This window comes from Hemiscyllium ocellatum, chromosome 11 (genome assembly GCF_020745735.1).
Source record: "Hemiscyllium ocellatum isolate sHemOce1 chromosome 11, sHemOce1.pat.X.cur, whole genome shotgun sequence".
NCBI classification, from domain to species: Eukaryota; Metazoa; Chordata; class Chondrichthyes; order Orectolobiformes; family Hemiscylliidae; genus Hemiscyllium; species Hemiscyllium ocellatum.
Window position 1 is genome coordinate 30,926 of NC_083411.1, and position 12,725 is coordinate 43,650.

At 43.5% G+C, this 12,725-nt stretch overlaps 1 protein-coding gene across 1 annotated transcript in view; it reads right to left on the reverse strand.

Moving 5' to 3' along the window:
- Positions 1-12,725, reverse strand: part of LOC132820338 (glypican-6-like) — a 207,406-nt gene that overhangs the window by 14,432 nt on the left and 180,249 nt on the right. The window contains exon 8 of the mRNA XM_060832360.1: positions 2,874-3,049. Within this exon, the coding sequence (XP_060688343.1) occupies positions 2,874-3,049 (176 nt within the window). The remainder of the gene's footprint in view (positions 1-2,873; positions 3,050-12,725) is intronic.

The following is a 12,725-nucleotide window of genomic DNA, read 5'->3' on the forward strand; positions in this document are numbered from 1 at the left end:
ACAGGAAAATGCAAACAAAGAAAGAGCTGAATAATACAATGAAAATGTGCACTATATCTAATGTTTACATATTTGACATTGTCTTTATAAAATCTTGAAGAGTTTCTGGTAAAACAGCATGAGCAGAAACAAACAATTTTGTGTTCAAGGATTTTTCTCCCTTTGAAGTTGAAACAATCTCAAGTTAGGTTAGAATGGTGGCATCATCGTGGGGCTCCTGTGCTGGAGCTTGTCTACTCCAACTGTTTTGCTTTATTTCTTCCCTTTTTTCCTCTTTTTTTTTCTCTCTCTACCTTTACTTATCTCCTGTCCTGAGCTCGGATGGCAGCAGCAAGAGCCCTGCATGCCGACCTCGAGTGGGTCCAGATCGGACTTCGACAAAGACCTTACTTACTTTTCTAGGCCAAGCATAGGACCTGTCATTGGAATTGGTGGATGCTACAGCAATGGAGGCAACAATGGCGAGGTAGGCCCAGCATCGAAAGATGGCACCTGAGGATCAGCGACTTCATTGTTGTTTTGGTCCGGTGTAGATGGCAGCAAAGTGGTGAAGAAGGGATGGCAGCACAGGTGTTGTTGATGGTGATAAACTGGCTCAGGACTGATGGATTCACTTTAAACTATACCTTTCTTTTTCCCTCCATATTCTAAAATTATTCAAAATGGCGCTGAATTGTTGCGACAACTGAAAGCTTTTCACTGTTTTCCTACTGTTACAATAAAATCATTCATTCATTCACTAAAATCCAAATGCTTTTGAAACCTTAACAAGCAAGGAAATATTTTCACTTTTCATGGGATGTGAACATCACTGGTGAGGCCAGAATGTTTTGTAAAAATCTATTTGAAAAGTTGGTAACTGTTGCAGTTTGATGTAGGTACATCCACATAACTAATATTAGTTGATTAATTTATGGTGATGTGTACTGAGATACAGTGAAAAGCTTTGTTTACGAGCAGTACAGGTAGATCATAGTAAGCAAGGATGCACAGATCGAAGAGACTTAGACAGAGGCATACAGATTAAATTGCACAGGGTGTGCATTAGGCAAGATCAGTGTTAGCAAGGTTAGCATTATCTGAGGCTACAGAGTCCATTCATCAGTCTAACAACGGCTGGAAAGAAGCTGTTCCAGAACCTGCTGGTGCCTGTGTTTCTGTACCTTCTGTATCAGGTTTCTGTATCTTCTGCCTGATGATAAGAGATCATTACCAGGGTGCAATTGGTCTTTGATGACGTTGCCAGCCTTTCCATGGCAGTATAAACAGAGTCCATGGATGGAAAGTTGGCTTCCATGGTCTGGGCTGTCCACACTACCTTCTGTAGTTCAGGGAGGGAGTTCCAGGATTTTGACCGGTTGACAGTGAAGGAATAGCAATTCTGTTCCAAGTCAGGATAGTATGTGGCTTAGAGAGAACTAGCAGGTTGTGGTGTCCCAAGTATTTAGTGCTGTTATCCTCCTATGGGGTTGTGACTATGGGAGTGGAAGATGCTGCCTAACGGGCCTTGGAGAGTACCGCATTGGAATGCATACACACTACTTCCACTGTGTGCAGGTTGTGCAGAAAGTGAATACTCAAGCTGTGGATGGGATGTTGATCAAGCAGACTGCCTTGAGCTGCTTGGTGTTGAGCTATGCGAGTGTTGTGGGAGCTGCCCTTTTCTGGACGAGTGATATCTGACATGTCTGACTTCTGCCTTCTGGTCAGATGATGGATTGACATTGGGAAGTCTGGAGATGAATAACTCACTACAGAATTCCCAATCACTGACTTTCACTTATTGAGACAATATTTATACAAGTGGTCTAGTTAAGTTTCTGAGCTGAAAATGTGTTGCTGGTTAAAGCACAGCACAGCACACAGTTAAGTTTCTGGTCAATGTTAACCCCAGAATGTTGATGGATGGGTGATTCAACAATGGTAATGTCATTGAAAGTCAAAGGGAAGTGGTCATTGCCTGTCACCTGGCTAGCACAATTGTCATTTATTCAGCTCAAACCCAAAACTTATGCAATGTAGTGGCAGGTAACTGATGAAACACTTCTACAGCAGCGTACCTGAACACTCGAACTAATAATCTTATCATTCGAAAAAGGAGAATGCAATCATATAAAATGAAGAACTGTGGATGCTGGACATCTACAACAAAAACAGAAATTGCTGGTGAAACTCAACAGGCATGCAGTTATATAGCATGGAAACAGACTCTTCAGTCCAACATGTCTGCACCGACCAGATATCTGAAACTGATCTAGTCCCATTTGCCAGCATTTGGCCCATATCCCTTCAAACCCTACAATTCATTTACCCATCCAGTTGCTTTTTAAATGCTGTGATTGTACCCACCTCTACCGCCCCCTCTAGCAGCTCACTCTATACATACACCACCCTCATTATGAGAAAGTTGCCCCTTTGGTTTCTTTTATATCTTTCCCCCCTTACCTTAAACCTATGCCCTCTAGTTTTGGACTCTACCTTGCCTTGGGAAAAAGACTTGGCTATTCACCCCCTCATGATTTTATAAACCACGATAAGGTTGCCCCTCAGCGTCCGACGCTCCAGGGAAAACAGCCCCTGCCTATCCAGCCTCTCCCTATAGCACAACCCTCCAATCTCAGCAAAATCCTTGTAAATCTTTTCTGAACCCTTTCAAGAGTAACAACAGGTCTGGCAACATCTGTTAACATTTCCAGTCCAGTAATTCTTCATCAGAACAGTTCCGATACAGATTATGAAAGCCTGGCAGGTCAATAAGATTCTTTGTGTTGCTGCAACACCCCACCCTCACAAGCAAAAGTTCCTTAATGTCCAACTGCAAAATAGTTCAACAATAGCAAAAGGGCTGTTCTTAGTACAAAAAAACTACTCACTTGTATCACGGAAGGTTACATCATTTCCATCATAAGCATTCTTCACTTTACTAGTCATTGTCCGCAGTGCCATTATCTGTCGACGAATCATCATATCTGGTTTGGTGATATCCACTTTCACATCTGGATTGTTGAGCTGACTGGCTAGGCCATTACCCATTACAGCAAATGTGTACCTGAGAAAAATAATACATAATCTATTTAGGCTGAATTTCTTTTTTATTCATTGACAGGATTGCCTATCCCTCATTTCCCAGACAGCAGTTAAGAATCAACCATATTGCTGTGGGTCTGGAGTCACATTTACACCAGACCAGGCAAGGATGGCAGTTCCCTTTCCTAAAAGCAGTTAGTGAACCAGATGGGTTTTTCCAACAATTGACAACAGATTCATCATGGTCATCACTAGATTCGTAATTCCAGATTTTTACTGAATTCAGATATCATCATCCGCTATAGTGGGATTCAAACATTGGCACCCAGAACATTATCTGGGTCTCTGGATTAACAGTTCATCAATAATACCACTAGACACTGCCTCCCCCAATCTATGCAGAGGGAGAAAGTTTGAAAATAACAGACTGCACTGAGATCAGGAGAGATTCATACTCTCCATCAGTAATAACACACTGTACCTATGGCAAAGTGGATATCACCAAAGGGAGAGATGGTGATGTAGTGGTAATTTTTCTGGACTGGTAATCCAGGGGCCAAGGTTTGTGCTCCAGGCATGTAGGTTCAAATTCCATTACTGCAGATGATCAAATTATACATTTGTAATTCAGAACTAGTCTAATGATGACCACAAAATTATTGCAGAATTACATTAGGTTAATTAATGTCGAATAGGAAAAAAAATCTGATTCCCTTCCTGGTCTGACCTATATGTAAGGGGAGGCAGAGGTGTGGTACAGTCATTGGACTAGTAATCCAGAAGTGCAGACTAAAGCTCTGGGTACATGAGTTCAAATCCCACCACGACAGTGTGTGAAATTTAAATACCATTTAAAAAGTCTGTAATTAAAAACTAGCCTAATGGCAACTATGTAACCACTGCTGACTGTATAAACCCACCTGGTTCACTCATGTCCTTTAGAAAATGAAATCTGTCATCTTGATCTGGTCTAGTCTTCACAAGACTCCAGACCCACAGCGATAATACTCTTAACTGCTCTCCAAAATGGCCCGAGACAAAAAAAAAACTGCAGATCTTAAATCTGCATCCTCTAGTTATCAATTCTTCTGCTACTGGAAACAGTTCCTCCTTTTATACTCTTAGTAAAATCATTCATGATTTTGAATACATTTATCATATTTTCTCAATATTCTCTGCTTCAAGCAGAACAACCTCTCAAAGTTTCTCATTTCCGGTATTCTTCTGGTAAATCCCCAAGGCCTTTGCTTTACTCCAAAATTATCATGCCACAAATTGCACCCAGCTCTACAGGTGAGACCTGGTTAGTCTTCAGTAAAAACAGCTTTGTCGTTTCCATATTTTATGCTCTGGATGGAAAACAGAAGTCGGGACTGTTTCTATGTCCCAAACCTGCCCCTGGACCAGGGAAAATACAGTAACTGTAATTTACATGGGGGCACCCTTAATTTGGTTGGATTCAGATTGCCTGTCTAACAGTAGCATAGGTAGACTCTCAGAGCCAAAGGACCAATCAGAACCCTTTTACCTTGCAAAGAGGAGCAAGTTGCAACAGAAATTAAATAATTAAAAATGCACTTCAAGATACAGGTTTCATTTCCTCACTGTTTTTAAAAAAGGCTAAACAATAAGAAATGGATTTTGCAGTCAGGCCACTATTCTAAAAGGGGGAGGGGAAATCCTCTACAGTGCGGTCTGGCTGCTTCTGCACCCAGATTGGGGGGGGGTGGAAACCTCTATTCCTTCCGTGAAACATTGGCTTTCAACCTGCTGCCAAGACGCTGCCTTCAGGGACCTAAAGCAGTTCCCACTATTTATTAGAACCTGTGGACTGGAAACTCCCAGTCAGGCACCTATAATTAATGAACTGGTACTTGGTTTATCACATTGCATCATCTCTCTACCTAGTGTCCCTGGACCAATAGATATGGAGGTTGTTTAAGGTGCACTTGCTACGAGTGCTGGATAGATTTGTCCCACTGAGGTAAGGAAGGGACAGTAGGGTGAGGAAACCTTGGATGACAAGAGATGTGGAACATCTAGTCAAGAGGAAGAGTGAAGCTTACTTTAGGTTGAGGAAGCAAGGATCAGACAGGGCTCTACAGGATTACAAATTAGCCAGGAAGGGACTGAAAAATGGATTTAGAAGACCTAGAAAGGAGCATGAAAAAAGCCTTGGAAGGTAGGAATAAGGAAAACACCAAGGGAGGGCAGGTGACTGAGGTGTCAGTGGGGACCCCTTTGGGGCCAACGACCATAATTCCATTAGTTTTAAAATAGTAATGGAAAAGGATAGATCAGATCTAAAAGTTGAAGTTCTAAATTAGAGGAAGGCCGATTTTGACAGTATTAGGCAAGAACTTTCAAAAGCTGATTGGGTACAGATATTTGTAGGTAAAGGGATGTCTGGAAAATGGGAAGCCTTCAGAAATGAGATAACGAGAGTCCAGAGCAAGTATATTCCTGTTAGGGTGAAAGGGAAAGCTGGGAGGTATAGGGAATGCTGGATGACTAAAGAAATTGAGGTATCTTCCAACAAGGCAGCCTTTGTGTGGAGTCACAGGAGATGAGGCAAATACTAAACGAGTATTTTGCATCAGTATTTATTGTGGAAAAGGATATGGAAGATATAGAATGTAGAGAAATATATGGTGACATCTTGAAAAATGTCCATTTTACAGAGGAGGAAGTGCTGGATGTCTTGAAATGTATAAAAGTGGATAAATCCCAGCACCTAATCAGGTGTACCCTAGAACTCTGTGGGAAGTTAGGGAAGTGATTTCTGGGCCTCTTACTGAGATATTTGTACGATCGATAGTCACAGGTGAGGTGCCGGAATACTGGAGGTTGACTAATGTGGTGCCACTGTTTTAAGAAAGGAGGTAAGGACAAGCCAGGGAATTATACGACTGGTGAGTCTGACGTTGGTGGTGGACAAGTTGTTGGAGGGAATCCCTGAGGGATAGAATGTACATATATTTGGAAAGGCAAGGACTGATTAGGGATAGTCAACATGGTTTTATGCATGGGAAATCATGTCTCACAAACTTGATTGAGTTTTCTGAAGAAGTAACAAAGAGGATTGATGAGGGCAGAGCGGTAGATGTGATCTATATGGACTTCAGTAAGGCATTTGACAAGTTTCCCCATGGAAGACTGGTGAGCAAGGTTAGATATCATGGAATACAGGGAGAACTCGCCATTTGAATACAGCTGAAAAATGTGTTGCTGGAAAAGCGCAGCAGGTCAGGCAGCATCCAAGGAGCAGGAGAATCGACATTTCAGGCATGAGCCCTTCTTCAAGAATGAGGAGGGTGTGCCAAGCAGGCACACCTTCCTCATTCCTGAAGAAGGGCTTATGCCCGAAATGTAGATTCTCCTGCTCCTTGGATGCTGCCTGACCTGCTGCGCTTTTCCAGCAACACATCTTTCAGCCATTTGAATACAGAACTGGCTCAAAGGTAGAAGACAGAGGGTGATGGGCGGAGGGTTGTTTTCAGGCTGAAGGCCTGTGACCAATTGAGTGCCACAAGGATTGGTGCTGGGTCCACTACATTTCATCATTTATATAAATGATTTGGATGCGAACATAGGAAGTATAGTTAGTAAGGTTGCTGCTGACATCAAAATTGGAGTTGTAGTGGACAGCGAAGAAGATTACCTCAGATTACAATGGAATCTTGATGACATGGGCCAATGGGCTGAGAAGTGGCTAGATTAGATTAGACTTAGATTAGATTAGACTTACAGTGTGGAAACAGGCCCTTCGGCCCAACAAGTCCACACCGACCCGCCGAAGCAAAACCCACCCATACCCCTACATTTACCCCTTACCTAACACTACGGGCAATTTAGCATGGCCAATTCACCTGACCCGCACATCTTTGGACTGTGGGAGGAAACCGGAGCACCCAGAGGAAACCCACGCTGACACGGGGAGAACATGCAAACTCCACACAGTCAATCGCCTGAGTCGGGAATTGAACCCGGGTCTCAGGCGCTGTGAGGCAGCAGTGCTAACCACTGTGCCACTGTGCCGCCCACAGATGGAGTTTAATTCAGATAAATGCGAGGTGCTGCATTTTGGGAAAGCAAATCTTAGCAAGTCTTATACACTTAATGGGAAGGTCCTAGGGAGCGTTGCTGAACAAAAAGACCTTAGAGTGCAGGTTCATAGTTCCTTGAAAGTGGAGTCGCAGGTAGATAGGATAGTGAAGCATTTGGTATGCTTTCCTTTATTGGTCAGAGTATTGAGAACAGGATTTGGGAGGTCATGTTGTGGCTGTACAGGACACTGGTTAGGCCACTTTTGGAATATTGTGTGCAATTCTGGTCTCTTTCCTATCCGAAGGATGTTATAAAATTTGAAAAGGTTCAGAAAAAACTTACAAGAATGTTGCCAGGGTTGGAGGATTTGAGGTATAGGGAGAGGGTGAACAGGCTGGGGCTGTTTTCCCTGGAGCGTCGGAGGCTGAAGGGTGACATTATAGAGGTTTATAAAATCATAAGGGCATGAATAGGATAAGTAGACAAAGTCTTTTTCCTGGGGTGGGGAGTTCAGAACTAGAGGGCATTGGTTTAGGGTGAGATGGGAAAGGTATAAAAGAAACCTAAGGGGCAACTTTTTCATGCAGAGTGTGGTACGTGTATGGAATGAGCTGCCAGAGGAAGTGGTGGAGGCTACTACAATTGCAACATTTAAAAGGCATCTGATGGGTACATGAATAGGAAGAGTTTGGAGGGATATGGGCCAGGTGCTGGCAGGTGAGACTAGTTTGGGTTGGGATATTGGGTTGGCATGGACAAGTTGGACCAAAGGGTCTGTTTCCGTGCTGTACATCTCTATGACTCTATGACTCTAAGGCATTTCACACTTATTTGAGAAACAAGAGGATGGCCAGAGTGAGGGTAGGGCCAGTCAGGGATAGTGGACGGAACCTGTGCCTGGAGGAGATAGGGGAGGTCCTTAACGAATACTTAGCTTCAGTATTCGCTATTGAGAGGGTGATGTTTGTGAGGACAGCTAATACGCTGGACCAGGTTGATGTTAGGAAGGAAGATGTGCTGGAAATTTTAAAAAGATTAGGATAGATAACTCGACTGGGCCAGATGGGATATACCTACGGTTACTACAAGAAGTGAGGGAAGAGATTGCACCTTTAGTGATGACCTTTGTGTCCTCACTGTCCACTGGAGTAGTACCAGATAATTGGAGGTTGGCAAATGTTATTCCCTTGTTCAAGAAAGGGAGTAGGGATAACCCTGAGAATTACAGACCAGGCAGTTTTATGTCACTGGTGGGCAAATTATTGGAGAAGATTCTGAGAGACTGGACTTATGATTATTTTGAGAAGCACAGCTTGAAATAGTCAGCATGGCTTTGAGAGAGGCAGGTCATGCCTCACAAGACTTATTGAATTCTTTCAGGATGTGACAAAACACATGGATGAAGGTAGAGCAGTGGATGTGGTGTATATGGATTTTAGCAAGGCATTTGATAAGGTTCCCCATGATGGGCTCATTCAGAAAGAAAGGAGGTATGGGATACTGGGAAATTTGACTGTCTGGATACAGAATTGGCTGGCCCTTGGAAGACAGAGGATGGTGATAGATGGAAAGTATTCAGCCTGGAGCTTGGTGACCAGTGGTGTTCCACAGGATCTGTTCTGGGACCTCTGCTCTTTGTGAATTTTATAAATGAGTTGGATGAGGAAGTGAAAGGTAGTACAGTTGCTGATGACATGAAGGTTGGTGGAGTTGTGGATAGTGTGGAGGGCTGTTGTAGGTTGCAATGGGACCTTGACAGAATGCATGGCTGGGCTGAGAAATGGCAGATGGAGTTCAACTTGGAAGGTTGAATTTGAATGCAGATTACAGGATTAAGGGCAAGATTCTTCGCAGTTAGATTAGATTAGACTTACAGTGTGGAAACAGGCCCTTCGGCTTAACAAGTCCACACCGACCCGGCGAAGCGAAACCCACCCATACCCCTACATTTACCCCTACCTAACACTACGGGCAATTTAGCATGGCCAATTCACCTGACCCGCACATCTTTGGACTGTGGGAGGAAACCGGAGCACCCGGAGGAAACCCACGCAGACACGGGGAGAACGTGCAATCTCCACACAGTCAGTCGCCTGAGTCGGGAATTGAACCTGGGTCTCAGGCGCTGTGAGGCAGCAGTGCTAACCACTGTGCCACCGTGCCGCCCAGTGTGGAGGAACAGAAGGATATTGGGGTCCACGACCATAGATTCCTCAAAGCTTCCACCTAAGTTAATAGGGTTGTCAACAAGACGTATGGTGTGTTGGCTTTTATTAGCAAGGGGATTGTGTTTAAGAGCCGCGAGGTTATGCTGCAGCTCTCTAAAGCCCTGGTCAGGCCTCACTTGGAATGTTGTATTCAGTTCTGGTCGCCTCATTGTAGGAAGGATGTGGAAGCTTTCAAGAGGGTGCGGAAGAGATTTACCAAGATGCTGCCTGGACTGGAGGGCAAATTTTATGAATAAAGGTTGAGAGAGCTAGGGCTTTTCTCATTGGACTGAAAAAAGATGACAAGTGATTTTATAGAGTTGTATAAGATGATGAGAGGCATAGATAGAGTGGATAGACAGAGACTTTTTCCTAGGGCAGGAATGTCTGTCATAAGGGGGCAGAACTTTAAGATGATTGGAGGAAGGTTTAGGGGAGATGTCAGAGATACGTTCTTTACACAAAGAGTGGTGGAATGTATAGCCAGTGGTGGTAGCAGAATAATATAATTAGGGACATTTACGTGACTTTTAGATAGGCACATGGATGATAGCAAAATTAAGCGTATGTAGGTTAGTTTGATCTTAGAGAAGGATAAAAGGTCAGCGCAACATTGAGGTCCAGAAACCCTGTACTGTGCTGTACTGTTCTATTTGACTCCTGACACACAGCAATGTGGTTGACTCTTAACTGTCCTCTGGGCAATAAATGGGTAATAAATGTTGGCCTAGCCAGCGATGCCCTCATCCTGTGAATAAAGTTTTAAAAATTTAATGTAACATTGTGCCATTTTATTTGTGTGGAATGAACTTTGTTCGTTAAAATATTCAAAATTCCTCATGTGAGTATGTTCTGTGACTGACCACCATAGTTAGCAAACAACAAAAAAAAATCCTTATATGACCTATCAAGCTAGCTTTAATTCTGGGATTGGACATGTCCATTATTACCATCAGCTGAGATCATAACATCCAGGCTAATAGAAACTGGGATGCGAGTAGGCCATTTGGCTTTGATTTTTAAAAGATTCATTCACAGGATGAGGGCACTGCTGGATGGGCAAGCATTTATTACCCAACTCTAATTGCCCAGAGGGCAGTTAGGAGTCAGCCACATTGCTATGGGTCTAGATTCACATGTAGGCCTGACAAGATAGGGATGGCAGTTTTCTTCCCTAAAAGCAGGAGAGAACCAGTTCGGGTTTTCCTGACAATCAACATTCATAATCATCCTCGGATTCTTAATTCCAGATTTCTTATTGAATTCCAATTTCACCACCTGCAATGGCGGGAATTGGACCTGGATCCCAAGAATGGCCCTGCTATAGGAAGGATATTGTGAAACGTGAAAGGCTTCAGAAAAGAATTACAAGAATGTTGCCAGGGTTGAAAGGTTTCAGCTGTTGGGAGTGGCTGAATAAGCTGGGGCTGTTTTCCCTGGAGTGCAGAGGCAGAGGGGCATGAGAGTCAAAAACTAGAGAGCATAGTGGGAGGAGAAAGATTTAAAAGGGACCTAAGGGGCAACGTTTTCATGCAGAGGGAGGTCCATGTAAGGAATGAGCTGCCAGAAGAAATGGTGGAGGTTGGTATGATTACAACATTTAAAAGGCATCTGGATGGGAATATGAATAGGATGGTTTAAGAGGGCTGTGCGGCAAATACTGGCAATGGGTCTAGGTTTATCAAGGACATCTGGCCTGCATAGATGGTTTGGACCAAAGGGTCTGTTTCCATGCCGTATATCTCTATGACTTTCCAACATTACCTGGCTCTCTGGATTAATAGCACTAGCCCATCACCTCCCCCAAGTGAACATCCAACTCAGTAGCCTGTACCCACTTTCTCCAATTTGTCACCAACACAATGTTCTGCCAAAAGGACAAGTTCAAGAGTTCAAGTTCAAGGTATCCACAATCAAAGCACTTATGATCAACGATATCATTTGTTCCCGTGACCAAAACAATGTTCTCATTACCAAAGCAATGAACAGTGCAGACAACTGTTGGACAAACCACCGACTCATCTGTTTCTATGACCATCCTATGCCACAAAAAGCAGCTGAAGATGAAGAGACAACACCGTAGACAGCTCAACATTAAGCAGCTTCAAGAGTCAAACACACTAGTGACTTCCAATTGTGTCTTCACCAAAGTTTCGAAGAGGTCATTTTAATAGAGTGAAGAAAATCTGGAACAAACTGAAGGCAGCCATCGGCTAAAAGATTAGAAAATACTTTGAAACTGCTTTGATAAGAATGACCAAATCATTGAAACCTCATCGTCAAGAGGAGGAAAGCTCTCCATGCCAGGCAAAACAATATTATCAGTGAATCAAGGAGGAGATCTTGAAAAAATAGAGTTACAATGAAGAACCAATGGCAGTCTGAGAAAGGTAAGGAGCTGCAACTCCTCGCTGACAAGCACGACATTCAGGGTTTCTTTAGTGCCGCTAAGGAAATATACAGAGCCTACACACTTTGCCTCAAACAGAGAAAACAGCGCCTTCAATGGAGAAGACACTTCAAAGAATTCCTGAACAGCAACGCAATCATCATGAAGACATAGTTGGAGGAAATTGCCCAACTCCCCAAAGATGGTCATAGACTCCTACCAGCATGGTACAAATTGAAGCTGCCATTAGATATAAGTAGAATGCAAAAGCCACAGGCTTAGATGGGATTCCAGTGGAATGTAAGACCCTTTCAAAGACCAGCTGTCCACAGAAAATCATCAACATCCCGTCTCCTCCATGCCAAGATGTCAATAATGATTCTCACCAATGGTAATATAACAGAATCCTTTGAGGTCAAGGAGGGATATCATTCGCTCTTTGTTTCTATCTTCATCCTTCATGTTTTTTTTAGATTAGATTAGATTACTTACAGTGTGGAGACAGGCCCTTCGGCCCAACAAGTCCACACCGACCCTCTGAACAGCACCCCAACCAGACCCATTCCCCTACATTTACTCCTACACCTAACACTATGGGCAATATAGCACGGCCAATTCACCCAACGTGCACATTTTTTGGACTGTGGGAGGAAACCGGAGCACCCGGAGGAAACCCACGCAGACACGGGGAGAATGTGCAAACTCCACACAGAACAGTTGCCTCAGGCAGAAATTGAACCCGGGTCTCTGGTGCTGTGAGGCCGCAGTGCTAACCACTGTGCCACCTGCCACCGTGTAAAATTCAAGCTTCCCAATGGTGTGGATGTTATCTACAGATGGACAGAAAATGTTTCAACCTCAACTGGTTGAAATCCAAAAAGACAACAACGCTGACCTTGCTTGTGGAGCTTCAGTATGTGGATGACAACACTACTGCCATGCTCTCAGAACAGAACTTTCAAGCCTCGGCTCAACACCTTTGTGGAAACATACCAAAGAATCTGTGCGTTTCCATGGCTTCACTCTCAAGACAACCCAAATCCTTTATTAAACTG